At 48.0% G+C, this 23,545-nt stretch overlaps 1 protein-coding gene across 1 annotated transcript; it reads right to left on the bottom strand.

The window, feature by feature from the left end:
- Positions 1 to 761: 761 nt before the first annotated feature.
- Positions 762 to 22,890, bottom strand: mfap1 (microfibril associated protein 1). The gene is made up of 9 exons (XM_072282134.1): positions 22,722 to 22,890; positions 18,010 to 18,226; positions 17,544 to 17,673; positions 16,079 to 16,266; positions 13,733 to 13,841; positions 11,608 to 11,768; positions 10,470 to 10,629; positions 3,512 to 3,601; positions 762 to 1,238 (listed from the first exon to the last, which is right to left on the bottom strand). Exons 1-9 carry the CDS (start codon positions 22,801 to 22,803, stop codon positions 1,056 to 1,058), a joined length of 1,320 nt encoding a protein of 439 aa, XP_072138235.1. The 5' UTR covers positions 22,804 to 22,890; the 3' UTR covers positions 762 to 1,055.
- Between the last annotated feature and the right edge of the window lie 655 nt (positions 22,891 to 23,545).

Genomic DNA, 23,545 nt, shown 5'->3' with positions numbered 1-23,545 from the left:
GGTGTGTGTTGCTTGAATTTCCAGCATCTGCAGAATTCCTCTGGTTTCCATCTGTAATAGCGTCGGTTAGCACAACATTATTACAGCTCATGGCATTCTGTAGCTTGGAGTTCAATTCCGGCACTGTTCTGTAGGTGGTCTGTATATCCTCCCTGTGGAATGCATTGAGGACTCTGGGTGCTCTGGTTTCCACCCACAGTCCAAAGACACACCGATTCGTAGGTTAATTGGTCGTCGTAAATTGTCCCATGATTAGGCTCATGTTAAATCGGGTGCTGCTGGGCGGCATAGCTTTAAATGCCCCAGAAGGACTTACTCCACACTGTACTTGAACAAATAAATAATTATTCTGACCAACAAGGCTACACCAAGAAGAATATCTGCTCCTTAACTTGGAAATCAAATGGTTTAACAGCCCATCCAAATCTGGGAATGACACAGGCCATTTTATAGAGTTGTCTAATTTGCCCCAGGGCATTTCAACATCTCATGTTGTTATCTCACCTCCCCAGAAGTTTAAACTTGTACCAAGTTCTCTTTGGAGGATTACTACTCTATCTCCTTCAACAGGCTTCGAAAATCACCACTTACTCTAATTTTCCTCACACTTTTTACATTATGTTGTAATTTACAAAACTTATGGGAGCAGGGACAAAGCCAAAGCCAAAGCTGAATTCTGGGTTCAGGGTTGCAATCTGTCATGCAGAACTGAGATTCATCTCCCTCAGAACATGGTAAAATGAGATTATATTAACAATCTGTGAACTTGTAATTTTTATCCAAGCAACACAACAGAAAGGAAAAAGAATACATGATTTACACAGTTATAAACATTTTAGAAAATAAGCTTTCTTTAAAAAAACAAGTTTAAATTATGGGTAACCAGCAAATTCACTGGACGGACAGTACCACAATAGTCTCTAAAAGTTTTAAGCTCCTCAAACTGCAGGCACAATACTAGGCGTGTGGGACACAAGGTGGAACAGTTGCATGAGGGTTCTTGTGCTGGATGTTGAATGCACAGTCCGCGTGGCCAGAGCACATCCCACAAGCAGTTACGTGGTTTTCCTCTTCTTGGCCGAAGGCCTTTCAAAAACATCCCGCACGCCAGCTGCTCGTTGCTTGAAGAACTTGCTATTCTGAGCCGATTCCTGAGCCCAGGCAGAGTCAAATGAGGTGGTATCTTGGTCAACCAGATGAGTGTATTTGGTCCGTCCTGAACGACCAAAGTTCTTGACCTGATTGTTTGAGATAGATAGAAACGAAGCCAAATTCAGTTTCAAGAGGGAATCACTTTATTCCAAAAACACCCAGTTGAACTTCACCCAAGCCAGATATACACAATGCATTGAATCTCACACCAGAAATTTGAATCTATTACAGGTCAACTTAACAAGTCTGTTGACGACACTTTGAATTATTGGAATGCATAACTATAATCAAGCAGCCATCTGTGCTTGGGGTCCTGGCCTGAAATGTCGACTATTTATTATCCTCCATAGATGCTACCTGACCTGCTCAGTTCCTCCAGCATTTTGTGTGTTAATCCCACTTCGTTCTCTCCAAAATCCCATCATTTATTTATTTACTGTATCTCGTAGTAATTTTTTTTTCAGACAGGTGGGGCTCGTCAGCCTTGGACGGCAGCCCACCTAGGAGAAGGAAAACTCTGATTTTAAACCTCCACTGCCTTGCGGCCATACCCACCCATGGGAAGGGCTTTGGGAGTAAACCCCCAGGAAGAAATCCGGAGCCGGGGTCCCTAAGGCAGTTTGACGTTGTTTACAACTTCAGTCTGGCAACCTCTGCGACAACACTGGTGTCAAGCCGTATCGGCATTTACCCTTCCCTTGGACTACACCAGTGACGTGGAGAGGGGACACCCACTCCATGGACAACAGCCAGTTCTTCAAATCTTCCCGCCCAGGCTTGCACCCTGGAGAGGACACCGTCCACCAGAGGCGCAAACCCATGATCCCCTGGGATCGCGGCTGCCCGCTACTTAGTATTTTTTATGTCTTGCACTGTACTGCTACCTCAAAACAACAAATTTCATGACACATACTCAGTGGCCACTTTATTAGGTACACCTGTTCATTAATACAAATATCTAATCAGCCAATCTTGTGGCAGCAACTCAATGTATAAAAGCATGCAGACATATCAAGAGGTTGAACTGTTGTTCAGACCAAACATCGGAATGGAGAAGAAATGTGATCTAAGTGACTTTGACTTTGGAATGATGTTGGTGCCAGACAGGGTGGTCTGAGTATCTCACAAATTGTTGATCTCCTGGGCTTTGGAGATCATAACTGTCTCTGGAGTTTACAGAGGACGGTTCAGAAAGCAAAAAAAAAAACATCCAGTGAGTGACAGTTCTACGGGCGAAAACACTTTGTGTCAGAGGAGAATGGCCAGACTGGTTTAAGCTGACAGGAAGGCTCAAATGCATTTCAACAGTGGTGTGCAGAAGAGCATCTCTGAACAAACACCACATCGAACCTTGAAGTTATGGGCTACAGCAGAAGACGACCATGAACATACACACCGTGGTCACTTTATTAGGTACAGAGGTATTGCACCTAATCACCATATACTGTATATAGTGATAATAAACCTGATTCTGATTCTCCTTCACAAAAGGCATAGGACAACCTACAGTTGTCAGTTAAGTTGCATGTCCTTAGGCTCTGGGAGAATGTGCAGACTCTCACAAGATGGAACGGTGGCCAAGTTTCAATAAGTTGCATCACTATGCCCCCTCCTTTGGGCAAACATTCCCCATGATGGTAATTCAACTTGGAAAACTTCTGAATAATGCTTTTCTCCTCAGTGAATTTGCTAAATATCCCAGAAATAAATAACCCAGAGTTGCACGGTTATAGCGCACTGCTTTACAGTGCCAGCATCCAGGGTTCAATTCCCGCCACTGCCCGTAAGTGGTACGTATGTCCTCCCCGTGACCGCGTGGGCTTCCTCCCACAGTCCAAAGACGTGCTGATGTAGGTTCATTGGTCACATGGGTGTAATTGGATGGTGCGGGCTCATTGGGCCAGAAGTGCCTGTCATCGTGCTGTATTTCTAAATTACATTTTTAAAAATAAGCAACCTCAGACATATCCACATTTTTGCCATTCATTGAGAAAGGTGACATCCTGATAAAGGGTGTCTCGGAGAAATCATCCCCCCCTTACTTGACCTACACTCTCTCTTTCTTGGCCACACAGCTGCAACAAAGCAAGCAAGGCTGAATCCTGAACCCGCCCTTTGATTTGATTTCCTATGGAAAACTCAGCAATTCATTCAATAACAATTCTATTCTCACATCTCCCATCACCCGCCATACTCCCACTCCCCATACCCCAGACACACGCAGTAATATCTCAACGTGCTTTTCCTGCACTGGAAGGCAAAAACCCTCTGGAATCACCAGAAGTTCTTCCAAGCTTCGTATTACTCATTGCTTCCTGTTATCCCAAAACAGCATCACAGGAATCCAGGCACACCATACCTGCATGACTTTTGGCAAAATGGTCTTGTTGAAATGGTCCTCCAAGGTGGGGGAGCTGAAGTCCCGTTTATACAGATCCTCCTCTTCATCCTGTTAACAGAAAATGTCATGGCTCAGTTAGTCTGATGCACTCAAAGGAGATTCAAGACTGTTTCATGTCATTTCCTGTACACAAGGATAAAAGAGATGAAATAACTGTTATTCTGGTTCCATTGCAGCACAAAAATAAACACAAGAAGAACACAATAAACAAAAAGAAACAACAAATATAAATACCTAAGATAATTTACATGCATAGATTGAGTGCATTTGAATACAGTGACTCTAGGCACAGGAGTGACTGCACATAAAATGACTGACAGGAGATGATAAAGTAGTAACACACACAAAATGCTGGAGCAACTCAGCAGGTCAGGCAGCATCTATGAAGAGAAATAAACACCCAACCTTGCGAGCTGAGACCCTTCATCAGGATTGAAAAGGAAGGGGGTAGACACCAGAGTAAAAAGGTGGGGTGGGGGGAAAGGAGGAGAGGTTAGGTGATAGGATCTTGTGTCTGGGCAGTCAGGGATGTAAAGGGGTCAAGACTGTTATTTCCTGTACACAAGTATAAAGGAGAACAAAATAATTGTTACTCCAGATCTGAACCAGCATAAAAAAAACACACAATAACTTTAACAAAAACATAATAAATATAAAATACATAAGATGGCTTATATGCATGGATTGATTGTATGTCCATAAAGTGACACTAGGCAAGGTGACTAACAGGAAATGATAAAGTTGTGGTGGTTGGGGGTGTGGAGGGGTGGGTTAGTGGGTGGAGGTTTTGATCAGCCTCACTGCTTGGATTCGAAGAAGGAAGTCTGAGAGTCGGAGCAGGAGTGCGGAGAAAGACATTTTTGAAATTTTCATTTTTTTTTCTCCAACGGCGTTCAGAGAGGCGGGACTGCCCAGGCGTGTGACGTCGGACAGTGCAGCGCGGCAGATTTAAAAGGGCAGAAATCCTGCTTCGGGTTTGATTCGAAGAAGGAAGTCTGAGAGTCGGAGCGGGAGTGCAGAGAAAGACATTTTTGAGATTTTCGTTTTTCTTTCTCCAACGGCGTTCAGAGAGGCGGGACCGCGCAGGCGTGTGACGTCGGACAGTGCAGCGCGGCAGATTTAAAAGGGCAGAAATCTTGCTTCGGGTTTGATTCGAAGAAGGAAGTCTGAGAGTCGGAGCGGGAGTGCGGAGAAAGACATTTTTGAAATTTTCGTTTTTTTTTCTCCAACGGCGTTCAGAGAGGCGGGACTGTGCAGGCGTGTGACGTCGGGCAGTGCAGCGCGGCAGATTTAAAAGGAACAGAGCCTCATACAGTGGGCGGCGGAGTGAGCTGGGAGCAGAGTGAAGGCTTAAGGGCTTTGGCTCAACGGGCTTAGACGGAAACGGGCGAGGCGAGGAAGGTTTGGTATTCATTTTCTGTTGTTATTTGAGGAGAGGGGCAGTATGAGTGTGAGGGCAGTTTGTTGTTCTCGGTGTCGGATGTGGGAGGCCCTGGAGTCTCTAAGTCTCCCGGATGTCTACATCTGCGCCAAGTGCATCGAGATGCAGCTCCTAAGGAACCGCGTTACGGAACTGGAGCTGCAGCTCGATGGCCTTCGTCCGGTCAGGGAGAGTGAGGAGTTGATAGAGAGGAGTTATAGGCAGGTGGTCACACCTGGGCCACGGGAGGCAGACAAGTGGGTCACAGTTAGGAGGGGGAAGGGGAAGAGTCAGGGAATAGAGGGTACCCCGGTGGCTGTGCCCCTTAACAATAGGTACTCCTGTTTGAGTACTGTTGGGGGGGACAGCTTACCCGGGGGAAGCGACAGTGGCCGTGCCTCCGGCACAGAGTCCGGCCCTGTAGCTCAGAAGGGTAGGGAAAGGAAGAGAAGGGCAGTTGTGATAGGGGACTCGATAGTAAGGGGGTCAGATAGGCGATTCTGTGGACGCAGTCCAGAGACCCGGATGGTAGTTTGCCTCCCTGGTGCCAGGGTCCGGGATATTTCTGATCGTGTTCAAGATATCCTGAAGTGGGAGGGGGAGGAGCCAGAGGTCGTGGTACATATAGGTACCAATGACATAGGTAGGAAAAGGGAAGAGGTCCTGAAAGGAGAATATAGGGAGCTAGGAAGGGAGTTGAGAAAAAGGACCGCAAAGGTAGTAATCTCGGGATTACTGCTTGTGCCACGCGTCAGTGAGGGTAGGAATGCGATGAGGTGGAGGATAAATGCGTGGCTGAGGGATTGGAGCAGGAGGCAGGGATTCAAGTTTTTGGATCATTGGGACCTCTTTTGGCGCAGGCGTGACCTGTACAAAAAGGATGGGTTACACTTGAATTCTAGGGGGACCAATATCCTGGCAGGGAGATTAGCGAGGGCTACTGAGGTGACTTTAAACTAGAATGGTTGGGGGGTGGGAATCAAATTAAAGAGGCTAGGCGAGAGGAGGTTAGTTCACAACAAGGGGATGGGAACCAGTGCAGAGAGACAGAGGGGTGTAAAGTGAGGGTAGAAGCAAAAAGTAGTAAGGAGAAAAGTAAAAGTGGCAGGCCGACAAATCCAGGGCAAGCATCAAAAAGGACCACTTTTCAACATAATTGTATAAGGGCTAAGAGAACTGTAAAAGACCGCCTGAAGGCTTTGTGTGTCAATGCAAGGAGCATTTGTAACAAGGTGGATGAATTGAAAGTGCAGATTGTTATTAATGATTATGATATAGTTGGGATCACAGAGACATGGCTCCAGGGTGACCAAGGATGGGAGCTCAACGTTCAGGGATATTCAATATTCAGGAGGGATAGGCATGAAAGAAAAGGAGGTGGGGTGGCGTTGCTGGTTAAAGATGAGATTAACGCAATAGAAAGGAAGGACATAAGCCGGGAAGATGTGGAATCGATATGGGTAGAGCTGCGTAACACTAAGGGGGAGAAAACGCTGGTGGGAGTTGTGTACAGGCCACCTAACAGTAGTAGTGAGGTCGGAGATGGTATTAAACAGGAAATTAGAAATGTGTGCAATAAAGGAACAGCAGTTATAATGGGTGACTTCAATCTACATGTAGATTGGGTGAACCAAATTGGTAAAGGTGCTGAGGAAGAGGATTTCTTGGAATGTATGCGGGATGGTTTTTTGAACCAACATGTCGAGGAACCAACTAGAGAGCAGGCTATTCTGGACTGGGTTTTGAGCAATGAGGAAGGGTTAATTAGCAATCTTGTCGTGAGAGGCCCCTTGGGTAAGAGTGACCATAATATGGTGGAATTCTTCATTAAGATGGAGAGTTACATAGTTAATTCAGAAACAAAGGTTCTGAACTTAAAGAGGGGTAACTTTGAAGGTATGAGACGTGAATTAGCTAAGATAGACTGGCAAATGACACTTAAAAGGATTGACGGTGGATATGCAATGGCAAGCATTTAAGGATTGCATGCATGAACTACAACAATTGTTCATCCCAGTTTGGCAAAAGAATAAATCAAGGAAGGTAGTGCACCCGTGGCTGACAAGAGAAATTAGGGATAGTATCAATTCCAAAGAAGAAGCATACAAATTAGCCAGAAAAAGTGGCTCACCTGAGGACTGGGAGAAATTCAGAGTTCAGCAGAGGAGGACAAAGGGCTTAATTAGGAAGGGGAAAAAAGATTATGAGAGAAAACTGGCAGGGAACATAAAAAACTGACTGTAAAAGCTTTTATAGATATGTAAAAAGGAAAAGACTGGTAAAGACAAATGTAGGTCCCCTACAGACAGAAACAGGTTGAATTGATTATGCGGAGCAAGGACATGGCAGACCAATTGAATAATTACTTTGGTTCTGTCTTCACTAAGGAGGACATAAATAATCTTCCAGAAATAGTAGGGGACAGAGGGTCCAGTGAGTTGGAGAAACTGATAGAAATACATGTTAGTAGGGAAGTGGTGTTGGGTAAATTGAAGGGATTAAAGGCAGATAAATCCCCAGGGACAGATGGTCTTCATCCCAGAGTGCTTAAGGAAGTAGCCCAAGAAATAGTGGATGCATTAGTGATAATTTTTCAAAACTCGTTAGATTCTGGACTAGTTCCTGAGGATTGGAGGGTGGCTAATGTAACCCCACTCTTTAAAAAAGGAGGGAGAGAGAAACCGGGGAATTATAGACCGGTTAGCCTAACGTCGGTGGTGGGGAAACTGCTGGAGTCAGTTATCAAAGATGTGATAACAGCACATTTGGAAAGCGGTGAAATCATCGGACAAAGTCAGCATGGATTTGTGAAAGGAAAATCATGTCTGATGAATCTCATAGAATTTTTTGAGGATGTAACTAGTAGAGTGGATAGGGGAGAACCAGTGGATGTGGTATATTTGAATTTTCAAAAGGCTTTTGACAAGGTCCCACACAGGAGATTAGTGTGCAAACTTAAAGCACACGGTATTGGGGGTAAGGTATTGATGTGGATAGAGAATTGGTTAGCAGACAGGAAGCAAAGAGTGGGATAAACGGGACCTTTTCAGAATGGCAGGCAGTGACTAGTGGGGTACCGCAAGGCTCAGTGCTGGGACCCCAGTTGTTTACAATATATATTAATGACTTGGATGAGGGAATTAAATGCAGCATCTCCAAGTTTGCGGATGACACGAAGCTGGGTGGCAGTGTTAGCTGTGAGGAGGATGCTAAGAGGATGCAGGGTGACTTGGATAGGTTGGGTGAGTGGGCAAATTCATGGCAGATGCAACTTAATGTGGATAAATGTGAAGTTATCCACTTTGGTGGCAAAAGTAGGAAAACAGATTATTATCTGAATGGTGGCTGATTAGGAAAAGGGAAGGTGCAATGAGACCTGGGTGTCATTATACACCAGTCATTGAAAGTGGGCATGCAGGTACAGCAGGCGGTGAAAAAGGCGAATGGTATGCTGGCATTTATAGCGAGAGGATTCGAGTACAGGAGCAGGGAGGTACTACTGCAGTTGTACAAGGCCTTGGTGAGACCACACCTCGAGTATTGTGTGCAGTTCTGGTCCCCTAATCTGAGGAAAGACATCCTTGCCATAGAGGAGTACAAAGAAGGTTCACCAGATTGATTCCTGGGATGGCAGGACTTTCATATGAAGAAAGACTGGATGAACTGGGCTTGTACTCGTTGGAATTTAGAAGATTGAGGGGGGATCTGATTGAAATGTATAAAATCCTAAAGGGATCGGACAGGCTAGATGCAGGAAGATTGTTCCCGATGTTGGGGAAGTCCAGAACGAGGGGTCACAGTTTGAGGTTAAAGGGGGAGCCTTTTAGGACCGAGATTAGGAAAAACTTCTTCACACAGAGAGTGGTGAATCTGTGGAATTCTCTGCCACAGGAAACAGTTGAGGCCAGTTCATTGGCTATATTTAAGAGGGAGTTAGATATGGCCCTTGTGGCTACAGGGATCAGGGGGTATGGAGGGAAGGCTGGTGCAGGGTTCTGAGTTGGATGATCAGCCATGATCATGATAAATGGCGGTGCAGGCTCAAAGGGCCAAATGGCCTAGTCCTGCACCTATTTTCTATGTTTCTATGTCACTGTTTCTGAATCCGATGGTCCTGGCATGGATGCTGTGTAGCCTCCTCCGTGATGGGAGTGGGACAAGCTGTGAGGAGCACTGTTAGGCAAACTGTCAGCTTAATATGACTCGTCAGGCAGCATGAGTGGAAAGCTGAACAGTCTGATCTAGTTTGCTCGGCACGGATACAGGGTATTTTCAGCATTCGGATTATCAGCACTCATGCAAGCGTATAGTGCCAGTGATCGGGGTTCAATTCCTGTCACTGTCTGTCAGGAGCTTGTACAATTCCCCCCATGACCATATGGGTTTCCTCCGGGTGCTCCAGTTTCCATCCACGTTGCAAAGACATACAGGTTAGGATTAGTAAGATGTGGGCATGCTACGCTGGCACCAGACACATGGCAACACTTTTGGCCTGTCCCCAGCACATCCTCAGACAGTGTTGGTCATTGACACATAGAAAGCATTTCGCTGTGTTTTGATGTGCATACAATAAATAAATCTCATCTTTATAAAAAAACTTAGCTTAATTGCATGCTGAACAAGAAAACAGAGGAAGCAACCCCAATTTCAGCCAAAGTCAGCCTGTCCCCTCCACCTCCCGAGCTGCCATTATAACAATCCACTCCCACCCTGACAGCAGGAAGTCAGCTTGTCCCCTCCACCCCTCCAAGCCTCCATTTTCACCATCCGCTCCCCCCCCCACCCCAGAGGCAGGAAGTCAGCCTGTCCCCCCTCCAGCTCCCCCTATCGGCATTCACTCCCCCCACCCTGCCGTTCAGAGGCACGCAGTCAACTGACTCTGCTATTGAACACAGAGCCAGAGCTACTCCTGCTTCCACCCACACCACCGAACTGACAAAGTAAGCACTTTTAGTTTAGTGTTCAGTTCATTATTGGAAGGGTATGGAAGGTCAGAGAGGGAGCAGAGGTTTACCAGAAAGTTGCCTGGATCACAGAACAAGATCTATGAGGAAAGGTTGAGCGTACGAGGGCTTTTCTCTTTGGAGTAAAGGAGGATAAGAGATTACTTGATCGAGGTGTCAAAGATAAGAGACACAGTTAATGGGCAGCCAGAGACTTTTTCCCACAGCAGAAATACAAAAGAGCATAATTTTATGGTAACTGCAGGAAAGTATACAGAGGACTGTTAGAGGAAGCTTCTTAAAAAAAGTGGTAGGTGCCAGGTATGCCCTGAAAGGGGTAGAGGCAGATACGTTAGGGGCACTTAAGGAACTCTTACGACAGGCACATAGATGATAGAAAAATGGAGGGCTAGGTTAGATTGGTCTTGGAGTAGGTTCCAAGATAGGCACAACATTGTAGGCTGAAGGGCCTGTAGTGTTCCAACAACCAGCTGTTGCATCTGAATTCCCTGGAAACCCACAGAATTGAGACATTTAAAGCATCGGAACTCACCATGAAAAAGGATCCTCTATGATAATACTTCTGCAGGAACTTGTACTTTCCTTTGCTGGCTTTGTTGGTGATGGATTTGCTATTGGCCCGAAGCTCTGCTCGCCTCTCCTCCTCAGTCAGGTTGTGCATCCTGTCAATCTCAGCCTTCTCCTTCTCCATTCTGCACAATAGAGAGAGAATCCAATGAAAAAAACCATTGCTTCACCCACACAGGAGACAACCCAGAAGAGAGAACTCAATTATCTACATTGGTGATACCCAACGCAGATTGGGTGTCTGTCTACTGCAGAATGCGGGATCTCCTGGTGGCCGACCATCTCAATTCGATTTCCCATTCCCACTCCAACCTATAGGTCCATGTCTTCCTCTACTGCCAAAATGAGGCCAAACTCAGGACGGAGGAGCAAAGCCTCTTATTCCACCTGGGTAACCTCTAGCCTAATGGCATGAATATCAATTTCTCCAGCTCCCAGTAATTTCTCCACCCTCCCCCACCCCTCTTTTCCATTCCCCATTTTGGTTCCCCTTTGACCCCCTTTCTTCTCACTTGCCCATCACCTTCCTTGGCTTTGCCTCCTTCCCTTTCTTCCATGGTCCACTCTCCTCTCCTATCAGATTCCTTCTTCAACCCTTTACCTATTCCACCTACCCCTTTTAGCTTGTTAATGCAACCACCCTCCCCCGCCCACACATCTTTCCCCTCGCCTAGTCTCACCAACCACCACCAGCTTGCACTCCTTCCCCTCTCCCCACCTTTTCTGCCCCTTTCATTTCCAGTCCTGATGAAGGGTTTCTGCTCGAAATGTCAGCTGTTTATTCCCCTATAGATGCTGCCTGACTTGCTGAGTTTCTCCGGCATTTTGTGTGTTACCACCATTTTGCTCGTCAAAATTCCATACAGTCTCATACTGTGGACATACTGGACAATATCATGGACCAACTCTGGCCAAAAGCTCTGAAGTGTTGCAATGGAATGCACTTGTCTGGGTGAGAGTTGGCTCAGTGTTAACATCTCACTGGATGATAGTTCTGCTTTGCTCGATACGAGGCAGTAAATGAAAGTCACACGTGAAGTTAGTGGTTAGTAGAGTTTTTCTGGGGTAGGGGTGGTTGCAACACGCTGAGGATGGATACTCACGATTCCCGCTCCTCCCGGTCCCTTTTGATACGTTTAAGTTCCCGTACTTTCCACGACTCGTACTCCTCTTCATCATTCTCATCATCAGTGTTGAGCGCATCAAGTGCAGACAGTGTTCTCCGCGACTCCTCAAACTCCCGCTTGGCCTCCTCCTCCACAATCTGCAAAATAGCATCAGTGGTTTTGATCAATGTCAGGGTCCCTCTCAGCATCCTTCATCGTCATCGTCACCTTCCCCTCTCCTGGCAATGGGGCAGGACCCCTGATTAGTCCTGCTGCTCTTGGACCCCCCTCTTCACCACTGGGAGAAAACCTACCACCCTCCTTCACCACTGGGACAGGCTGTACCGTCCACCCCACTGTCCCACCACCCTGTCGCTTCACCACTGGGACAAGCCGTACCGTCCACCCCGCTGTCCCACCACCCTGTCGCTTCACCACTGGGACAGGCCGCACCGTCCACCCCACTGTCCCACCACCCTGTCGCTTCACCACTGGGACAGGCCGCACCGTCCACCCCGCTGTCCCACCACCCTGTCGCTTCACCACTGGGACAAGCCGTACCGTCCACCCCGCTGTCCCACCACCCTGTCGCTTCACCACTGGGACAGGCCGCACCGTCCACCCCGCTGTCCCACCACCCTGTCGCTTCACCACTGGGACAGGCCGTACCGTCCACCCCGCTGTTTCACCACCCTGTCGCTTCACCACTGGGACAGGCCGTACCGTCCACCCCGCTGTCCCACCACCCTGTCGCTTCACCACTGGGACAGGCCGTACCGTCCACCCCGCTGTCTCACCACTGGGACAGGTTCCACCGTCCTCCTGCTGTCCCACCACCCTGTCGCTTCACCACTGGGACAAGCCGTACCGTCCACCCCACTGTCCCACCACCCTGTCGCTTCACCACTGGGACAGGCTCCACCGTCCTCCTGCTGTCCCACCACCTTGTCGCTTCACCGCTGGGACAGGCCGTACCATCCACCCCGCTGTCTCACCACCCTGTCGCTTCACCACTGGGACAGGACCCACCACCCCCATGCTGTTTCCCCAACCCTCTCCCATCAGGACAGGCCCCTCTGCCCCCTAATATTCTCCCTCCCTCCCTGGGAGAGGCCCCACCATACCCCTAGAGTTCTCCCTCCCTCCCCCCTTGGAACAGGCCCCACCATCACCCTGATGTTCTTTCATCCTCCCCTTTCATTCACCACTGCCAGTCCTCCTCCTCCTCCTACTGCGCTGCCTCTAGAAATGAGTCAAACATACTAACTCCTTATAGATAGGTGTGGGATTAAACCTGGGTCACTGATTCTGTATTAGCGCTAACCATTATGATATCCTGCCACCCCAAATCTAACTGGGTCTCCTTCAATACTCTGGAGGTAAAGACACTGTAAGACCATAAGGCATAGGAGCAGAATTGGGCCATTTGGCTCATCTCTTCTGCCATTCCATTATGGCTGATCTATTATCCCTCTCAATCCCATTCTTTCTTGCCTTCTCCCTGTAACTTCTGATGCTTTGACTTATCAAGAACCTATCAACCTACCAGCTCAGTCATGGCCTCCACAGCAGCCTGTGGCAATGAATTCCATAGGCCTTTCAATATTTGGTAGGTTTCAATGAGAACCCTCCCCCGCTCCCCCTCATTTTTCTGAACTCCAGCGAGTACTGGACCAGAGCCAAATGCCCATCATACGTTAAGTATTTTATTCTCAGGATCTTTCTCATGAACCTTTTCCGGACCACCCCCATTGCCAACACATCCACGAGGGGCCCAAAGCTGCTGACAATACTCCAGATGAGCACTGCGTTGGGGAACGGCTGTACACATCGGCCCTGCTGCCCACAACCAGATGGGCACTGCGTTTGGGAACGGCTGTGCACATCGGCCCTGCTGCCCACAACCAGATGAGCACTGCGTTTGGGAACGGCGGTGCACATCGGCTCTGTTGCCCACAACCAGATGGGCACTGTGCTGGGGAACGGCGGTGCACATCGGCCCTGCTGCCCACAACCAGATGGGCACTGCGTTCGGGAACGGCGGTGCACATCGGCCCTACTGCCCACAACCAGACGGGTACTGCGTTCGGGAACGGCGGTGCTCATCGGCCCTGCTGCCCACCTTCAGTGTATACTTGCGCTGCTCCTCGCTCAGGCGCTTCGCCTCCTGCTCCAGCTCCTTCTGTTTCAGGGCTTCGGCCTCTCGCTCCTGCACAGTGACCCGGTCCTTCCTGACGACGGCAGACATGGAGGTTAGACAAAACAGCAGCTAGTTTTCAGGGAGGAAATTCAAAAATCAGAGGTGCAAAGGGACTTGGGCGCCCACGTGCAGGTTGACTTGCAGGTTGGGTCGGTGGTGAGGAACACAAATACAATGTTAGCACTCATCTCTGGAGGACTAGAATACAAAAGCAAGAATGTAATGCTGAGGCTTTATAAGGCATTAGTCAGTCAGTACTTGGACTATTGTGAGCAGTTTTGTGCCCGTTATCTAAGAAAGGCAGTGCTGGATTGGAGAGGGACCAGAGGAAGTTCACGAGATTGATTCTGAAGAAGGGTTTACATACAAGGAGCATCTGATGGCTTCGGGCTTGTACTCACTGGAGGTTTAAGAATGGGGGGGGGGTGGTAATCTCATTGAAACCTATAGATTATTGAAAGGCCAAGAGGGAGTGGATGGGGAGATGACGTTTCCTACAGTGGTGGTGTCTAGAAGCAGAGGGCACAGCCTCTGAATAGACGGACATCTATTTGGATGAGGAAGAAGTTTTTGAGCCAGAGGAAGGTAAATCTGTGGAATTCACTGCCACAAACAGCCGTGGAGGTCAGGTCATTGGGTATATTTAAAGCCGATGTTGATAGATTCTTGACTATTCAGGGTATTAGAAGTTCAATGGGGTTGCAAGGGATGATAAATCAGCCATGATGGAATGGTCTAGCAGATCTGATGGGCCAAACGGCCAAATCCTGCTTCTACGTCTTATCGCCTCGGAGTTAAAGAAATAAAACTGTAGAACAGGGAACAGCGCAGTACAGCCCTTCAGCCCACATTGTGATACTGACTTCCTAACCTACCCTATCAACCTAGCCCTTCCCTCCTGTGTCACCCTTCAGCTTTTTATTGTTCACATACCCATCCAGAAAAATGCCCCTGATATATCTGCCTCTACCACTACCCCTGACAACGCCTTCCAGGCACCCACCACACTGTGTAAAAGAATTTACCTCTGACATCACCCCAATACTTTCCTCCAATCACCTTGAAATTATGCCCCATCATATTAGCCATTTCCACTCTGGGAAAAAGTCTCTGGCTGTCCACTGTATCAATGGCTCTGATCATCTTGCACACCTCGATCAACTCAAGGGATTCTGCAAATGCTCGATATCTTGAGCAAAACACACACACACGCGCACGCACGCGCACACAAGATGCTGGGGGAATTCAGCAGATCAGACAGCACCTATGAAGGGAAGTAAACGGTCAATGTTTTGGGACCTGATCTTGGCCGGAAATGTCGACTCCTCTCCATAGATGGCGCCTGACTAGCTGAGTTCCTCCATCATTTTGTGTATGTGTACGTTGAATGTGCCTCCTCACGACATCTCAACACCCTTCCCAGCTGTGGAAAAGCAACACTCACAACACGCTGGAGGAACTCAGCAGGTTGGGCAGCATCCCTGGAAACGATCAGTCAGCTGTGGAAAAGTCTGCCAATCTGTAGACCTTGTGGCCAAAGGCAGATAACAGCCTTTGATAAGGGCAGAAGCCACCTGGACATTCACTCCAGGGTGGACACAAGGACCCTGTCTCTAATGGGGGTGCTGGGGTTCCTGCACAGATCAGGACTTGTCCAGTGGACCTCCTGCGTGGAATGCTGCAGTCACTGAGGCAGTTCTGACACGGAGGCAAACAGCACAAGCTGCCTTTTGTGCTGACAACCGCACTCAGTTAACACAGCACTCCTCATCCTCCAACAGTTCCGGCTCCTCATAACGCTTCTACAGTGCCAGCAAGCTGGGTTCAATTCCTGCCGCTGTCTGGACAGAGTCTGTACGATTCCCCGTGACTAGGTGCTCCAGTTTCCTCCCACATTCCAAAGCCGTGTGGGTTAGTGCTGACATGGGTGTAATTTGGGTGAAGGGCCTGTAATCTTGCCGTGGTGTATCTCTAAATGAATAAATGTTCTTTAATTCACAAAGAGAATCCTGGTAATACTCAACAGGTCAGGCAGTATCCGTAGAAATGGAAACACGGTTAATGTTTCAGATCAATGAGCCTCTCAGTATCTGCAATACCTCCAGATCTTATTCTCTACAATACTTCTCCTTTCCGATCCAGGCAGCCAGTGACCTATTTCTGTCCAACTTCACAGTTGTATCCAGAAACACCAGGCCACGTGCTCTCCTGGTTTAACAACTTTCAGGAGCAAGGCCATGCTTAGGCAGCTCGGCAAATGAGCCGTACCTTCTGATAAAAACAGGCTTCAGCCGGGGTTCGGTTTCATCCTCGCTGTCCGTATATTCCTCATACTCAGACTCCTCCTCGGACTCTTCCCCAGACCTCCCTTCGTCCTCCAGCTCCAGCAGCTCCAGCTCCTCGTTCTCTCTCTCCTGGGCCCGCTGCCTCATCATAGCACGGCGACGCTCGATTTCCTGTGGGAGAACGGGAGAGGTACACTGATTATAAAGCCAGACAAAGCCGAATGAAAGGGAGGTGCGGCATCTCATGGGAAGGTGTGGACAACACTGAGCTGAATAGACTGTCTCCATCCCATGCCTTCCTCATTATCCAGCTTACCAGAGTACTCGTCCTTCCTCCATCCTGACTACCCTACGCATTGATGGCCTTGTATACATGCTGCTATTCTGAGTTAATTCCCTCTCAGTGTGCTTGTGAATAAAAGAATCCTAGAATGAGGAGAGATTTGATATATTTACTAGGGGGATACATGGGGTAAATGAAAGCAGACTTTTTCCACTGAGGGTGTGGGCGACTAGGATTGGAGGTGTTAAGTTATGGGTGAAAGGTAAAATGTTTAAGGGGAATCTGAGGAGGGTCTTTTTCACTCAGAATGTGGAACGAGCTGCCAGAAGTGGTGGATGTGGGTTCAATTGCATGGACGGGAGGGATATGGAGGGCCATGGTCTGGGGGCAGACTGATGGGGCCAGCAGGGCCATAGGGCTGTTACTGTGCTGTAGTGCTCAACACCTTCAGTAGCAGCAGCTCATGACCGGCAGAGGTCTGGGAGGATTCTCTCTTCATCTTTTCCAGGGGCTTGCATTTAAATCCATCAACAGAATCTGCCTGTTTCACGGGAAACAGCGGGCGAAGTTACAGAAGAGCTGGGGAAAGCTCAGACTGCTCAGCATGTCAAAGTGAAGACATGTTAAAATTCAAGATGGTTTAATGGGTTCTCCAGTACAGAAATGTAAAGGAGAATAAAATAACTGCTACTCCATATCTCAGATGCAGCTCAAAAATAAATAACGACACTAAGAACGAAAAATACAATATAAATACACACGTATACAGAGATTGATTATATGGCCGTAAAGTGACTGTACGCAAGGTGACTGACAGGAAATGATAAAATAGTGGAAGGTTAGTGGGTGGAGGTGCTGATCAGCCTTACTGCTTGGGGAAAGTAACTGCTTAGTAGTCCTGGCATGGATGCGACATTAGCCTCCTCCCTGATGGGAGTGGGACAGACAGTCCGCGAGCAGGGTGGGTGGAACCTTTCATGTTACTGGCCCTTTACCAGCACCTTTCTGTGTATACATGGCAGGTAAGTTTCTTAAACAGATTGAGCACTGGTAATTTTTAACTTCTCCAAATCCCTTAACTGCCCCAGACACGGGCATTTCCAGGTTAAAGCTCCCAACACTCATCACAGCCATTGAAAGCCCCTCAGAGCAGGATCGTACTCACCTCATCATCCACTTCCTCCTCCTCCTCCTCACTGCTGTCCTCACGGTCCACGTGCCACGCCTCGCCCTCCTCCTCAGACTCTGCCTCCATCACCACCTCAGGCTCAACGATCATCCGGTGCCGAGCCAGCCTGCAGGAGGGAGAAACACGGGTCTTTAAAGCAACAACGATGCTTCACAAACTCCAGAGCAAAAGCAGCAAGGGACTGACGAGCCAGCCTGTTCCCCTGTCTGATTGCTCAGGAAGAGCTCCATTGCTCTGCTTGGATATTATCTGTGGGACTTTTGACCCAAAGACACTTGGGTTCCTGGTTGACGATTTCATCTGAAAGATGGCATTTAACAGTCGTACAGCAGGCAAACAGACCCTTCAGCCCAACAGGTCCAAGGTTCCCATCTCTGCTGGTGTCATCTGTCCGTGTTTGGCCCCCATTTCTCTAAACATTTTTCTCATTAAATTCTCTCACCTTTCCTCGACATCCTCAGTCAGTCGGTTCTGGAGTCGCTTGAGACGTGGGTCATTCGCCAGCTCTTCTTTCACCTCAGGTTCCACCTCTGCCTCCTTTGGTTTCTTAATGAACTGGAAATCCTCCTCCTCCTCGTCTGAGGACTCCATTGGAGCGTAATCTGGTCGTTTACCGGACACATAGCGCTTCACCTTCACCTTTTCCATGGACACCTCACCTGGACAAAGGAGGAAGCTGTGTTCAGATAAATGCCTATACAACACACTCAAAGGCCTAAACCTCAGCACTACCAACAAATGGGCTGGGCTCAAGTACATGCAGTTTATTTAAGAACAAAATGGGCATCCAAACTGGTTTATTATTGTCACTTGTGATTAAAAACAGTAAAAAGATTTTGCTTGTCCGCCATCCAGACAGATTGCTCTGAACATGCACTCAGTGACCACTTTATTAAGTACAGGAGTGGAATCTGGTGTAGTTTTCTGCTGCTGTAGCCTACCCACTTTAAAGTTTGACATGTTTTGTGTTCAGAGATGCTCTTCTGCACACCACTGTTGTAATGTGTAGATATTTGAGTTATTGTTGTCTTCCTGTCAGCTTAACAAGTGTGGCCATTCCCCTCAGACCTCGCTCATTAACCAGGTGCTTTCACCTAAAGAACTGCTGCTTACTGGATGCTATTTTTGTTTGTCACACCATTCTCTGTAAATTTAGAGATCGTTACGCATGAAAATCCCAGGAGATCAGCAGTTTCTGAGATATACCTCGTCTGGCACCAACAAACATTCCACAGTCAAAGTCACTTACATCACGTTCTTCCCCATTCTAATGTTTGATCTGAACAACAAGTAAACGTCCTGACCATGTCTGCATGCTTTTATGCATTGAGCTGCTGCCACATGATTGGCTGGTTGGATATATGCATTTACAAGGGGTACATGTGTACCTCGTACAGTGGCCACTGAGTGCAACTACATTAGGATAGTACAAAAAAAAACACAAAGCCTGCAGGAAATCCATTGGCTCTTGATACCTCTTGCTGCTTTGGTAAAGCAGCCAACATTATCAAAGACCCCCACCTACCCCGGGCATGAGCTACAAACGCCTGACAGCATGTACCACCGCATGGACAACTGACAGTAAGATAGACTCTTGATCTCACAAGAGAGACTGCAGATGCTGGAAATCTGGAGCAACACACAAAATGCTGGAGGCACTCTGCAGTTCAACTTACTGACCATCTCCCTTCATTCTTTCCAGTCCTGATGAACAGCCTCGACCCAAAATGTCAACTATTCATTTCCCTACTCAGTTCCTCCAGCATTTTGTGTTGTTCCTAACCTCACCATCTACCTCTTTATGTCCTTGTATCTTATTGCACTTCCTCTGCAGCTATTAACATTATATTAGAACATAGAAATCTACAGCACAATACAGGCCCTTCGGCCCACAATGTTGTGCCGACCATGTAATCTACTCTAGAAACTGCCTAGAATTTCCCCACCGCATATTCTTCTAAGCTCCATGTACTTATCTAAGAGGCTTTTAAAAGACCCTATTGTATCCACCTCCACCACCGTCACTGGCAGTGCATTCCACACTCACCACTCTCTGTGTGAAAAACTTACCCCTGACATCCCCTCTGTACCTACTTCCAAGCACCTTACAACTATGCCCCCTCATGTTAGCCATTTCAGCCCTGGGAAAAAGTCTCTGGCTACCCACACGATCAATGCCTCTCATCATCTTATACACCTCTATCAGGTCACCTCTCATCCTCCATTTCTCCAAGGAGAAAAGGCCAAGTTCACTCAACCTATTCTCACAAGGTACGCTCTCTAATCCAGGCAACATCTTTGTAAATCTCTGCACTCTTTCCACATCCCTCCTGTAGTGAGGTGACCGGAACCTAACACAGTTCTCCAGGTGGGGTCTGACCAAGGTCTTCTATAGCTGTAACATTACCTCATGGCTTTGGAACTCAATCCCATGGTTGATGAATGCCATCACACCATACGCCTTCTTAACAACACTGTCAATCTGCGCAGCAGCTTTGAGTGTCCTATGGACACGGACCCCAAGATCTCTCTGATCCTCCATACTGCCAAGTGTCTTGCCATTAATATAATATTCTGTCTTCAAATTTGACCTACCAAAATGAACCACTCCACACTTATCTGGGTTGAACTCCATCTGCCACTTCTCAGCCCTGTTCTGCATCCTATCAATGTCCCACTAATAACCCTCCAAACTATCCACAACACCCCCAACCTTTGTCAGCAAACTTACTAACCCACCCTTCTACTTCTTCATCCAGGTCACTTATAAAAATCACAAAGAGGAGGGGGTCCCAGAACAGATATCTGCGGAACACCACTGGTCTCTAACCTCCATGCAGAATATGACCCATCTACAACCACCCTTTGCCTTTTCTGGGCAAGCCAATTCTGGATGCAGAAAGCAAGGTCTCCCTGGATCCCATGCCTTCTTACTTTCTAAATGAGCCTTGCATGGGGAACTTTATCAAATACCTCAGAGGATCTTCTCCAACAACTTGTCCACCACTGAAGTTAGACTCACTGGTCTATAATTTCCTGAGTTATCTCTACTCCCTTTCTTGAACAAGGGAACAACATTTGCAACCCTCCAATCCTCCAATACTTCTCCCATCCCTATTGATGATGCAAAGATCATCGCCAGAGGCTCAGCAATCTCCTCCCTCACTTCTCACTGTAACCTGAGGTATATCTCATCCGGTCCCGGTGACCTATCTAACTTAATGCTTTTCAAAAGCTCCAGTACATCCTCTTCCTTAATATTGATATGCTCAAGTGTTTCAGTCCACTGTAAGTCATCCCCACAATTGCCAAGGTCCTTTTCCCTATTGAATACTGAAGCAAAGTATTCATTAGGTACCTCCGCTACCTCCTCCGACTCCATGCACACATTTCCACTATCGCACCTGATTGGTCCTATTCTCACACGGCTCATCCTCTTGCTCTTCATATACTTGTAGAATGCATCAGGGTTTTCCTTAATCCTGCTTGCTAAGGCCTTTTCATAGTCCCATCTAGCTCTCCTAATTTCATTCTTAAGCTCCTTCCTAGCAACCTTGTAATTTTCTAGAACTCTAACAGTACCTAGTTTCTTCAACCTTTCGTAAGCTTTTCTTTTCTTCTTAAATAGATTTTCCACATCTTTTGTACACCATGGTTCTTTAACCCTACCATCCTTTCCCTGCCTCAATGGAAAACACCTATGCAGAACTCCATGCAAAGGTTCCCTGAACATTTGCCACATTCCTGCCATGTGTTTCCCTGAGAACATCTGCTCCCAAGTTCCTGCCTAATAGCATCATATTTCCCCCTACCCCAATTAAATGTTTTCACAGATTGTCTGTTCCTAACCCTCTTCAGCACTGTGGTAAAGGAGATAAGTCTTGTGATCACTACCTCCAAAATGCTCTCCCACCAGCAGATCTGACACCTGACCAGGTTCATTTCCTAACACCAGATCAAGTAGAACCTCTCCTTAGTTGGGTTATCTTCATATAGCATCAGAAAACCTCCTGAACATACCTAACAAACTCCACCCCATCTAAACCCCTTGTTCTAAGGAGTTGCCAGTCAGTATTAGGAAAGTTAAAATCTCCCATCACCCTATCTGCTCCTCAATGTCTCTGTTACTACTGGGGGGGGGGGGGTCTATAAAAAACACCCAGTAGAGTTACTGTCCCCTGATTTACCTGGTACTAACTCAATGGCGCCAGAAGCTGTGGCAACCCTTGCGGACTACACAAACATATCCTCAGACTTTGTTGACCGTTCATACAAACAACTGCACAGGTTCAGAAAAAAAGTTGCAAACTAGCCAGCTGCATCTTGGGCACTAGCCTCACCAGCAACGAGAACACCTTCAAAAGGCAATATCCACTCCTGTCACCCAGGACAGGTCCTCTACTCATTGCTACCATCAGGGAAGAGATGCAGGAGCCTGAAGACGCACACTCAACATTTCAGAAACAGCTTCTTCCCCCTCCACAAACAGATTTTTGAATGGACAATGAACCCATGTACACTACCTCAACATCTTTTTGCTTTCTTTTTGCACTAAGTTTTTAAAATGCTTATTGCAACAGCTTTTTAAATTATGTATTGCAATGTACTGCTGCCACAACACATTTCATGACATATACCATATACCTGATGCCAATGAAGCATTTTACTATATGTTTTGATGTACATACGATTAATAAATCAATCTAATAAATGAATGAATGCATCGTATAATGAACTGATCAATCCGAACAGACAAGCTGTTTACTGTATCAGTAGATGTGACATCAATAAACAAACGAATAATCATCACTGCCTGCCTGTACTACACTTTCTTTGTAACTACAAAACTTTATTCTGCATTTTTTTTCTCTTGTACTATCTCAATGCACTGATGTAGTGACACGATCTGTCTGGACCTCAGTTTATCTAATAATAATAAACCAATTAATCCATTAACTCGCAAGAAAACATCACGGTCCCACCCTCAAACCCTTCCCTGCATTCAGAAACACCCGGGCAGAGATCAGCTATGCCAAACAACCCTGGACATGGGGACAGTGCAATCACGGCCCCAAAAATGGAGCCCGGGGCTCGGGTCGCGAATAGGCCGCAAAACTCGGCTTTGCCTACAGTTCCCACCCGCCCTCGACTTACCCTTTTCATTGAGGACGGGCACGGCCCCCGCCGTGGACTGGATCGGGGGCTGCTTGGCGCTGAGGCTCAGCGGAGCCGCCATCCTGTCAATATTGGAGTCGGTGCAACCGCCACAACAAGATGGAGACGGAGACGGAGTCGGAGTCCAAACAGGCGCAATTTGATGTCGTCACCACTCGGATACAGGCCCCGCCCCTCCACTTAGTTTCTATTGGCTGAAGGTCCGCGAAGGGGAGGGGCGGGGCTAAGGAAGGCCGAATTCGTCGCCGACTAGAGCGGAGCGGTAAGGAGGGAGCGCCGCGCTGCGGGCCGGTGACGACCGAGGGAGCGCCGCGCTGCGGGCCGGTGACGACCGAGGGAGCGCCGCGCTGCGGGCCAGTGACGACCGAGGGAGCGCCGCGCTGCGGGCCGGTGACGACCGAGGGTGTCACTGGGGAGAGGCTGTGATGGGAGATGTAAAAATAGCACGAAGTTGAGGCTGTCTGCACTGTGGGAGGAGTGTATTGAGTTCTCAACTTGGGTGTTTCTGAGGGAGCGATGCACTGGTGGGGTGATAGGAGAGAGCCGCACTGGGGGGGGCAGTGATAGGAGAGAGCCGCACTGGGGGGGGGAGTGATAGGAGAGAGCCGCACTGGGGGGGGGGAGTAATAGGAGAGAGCCGCACTGGGGGGGGCAGTGATAGGAGAGAGCCGCACTGGGGGGGGCAGTGATAGGAGAGAGCCACACTGGGGGGGGGGGTGATAGGAGAGAGCCACACTGGGGGCAGTGATAGGAGAGAGCCGCACTGGGGGGAAGTGATAGGAGAGAGCCGCACTGGGGGGGGG

The sequence above is a fragment of the Mobula birostris genome, chromosome 18 (genome assembly GCF_030028105.1).
Source record: "Mobula birostris isolate sMobBir1 chromosome 18, sMobBir1.hap1, whole genome shotgun sequence".
In the NCBI taxonomy this organism is placed as follows: domain Eukaryota; kingdom Metazoa; phylum Chordata; class Chondrichthyes; order Myliobatiformes; family Myliobatidae; genus Mobula; species Mobula birostris.
This window is presented reverse-complemented; position numbering and strand designations above follow the sequence as displayed.

Excerpts from the sequence above, each read along its gene's own strand:
- mfap1 (XM_072282134.1), bottom strand. The coding sequence starts at position 22,803 with ATGGCGGCTCCGCTGAGCCTCAGCGCCAAGCAGCCCCCGATCCAGTCC. Across the intron at positions 17,674-18,009 it reads ACTGAGGATGTCGAGGAAAG|GCTGGCTCGGCACCGGATGA; the intron begins GTGAGAGAATTT and ends TCCCTCCTGCAG. Across the intron at positions 16,267-17,543 it reads AGGAGGAAGTGGATGATGAG|GAAATCGAGCGTCGCCGTGC; the intron begins GTGAGTACGATC and ends GTTCTCCCACAG.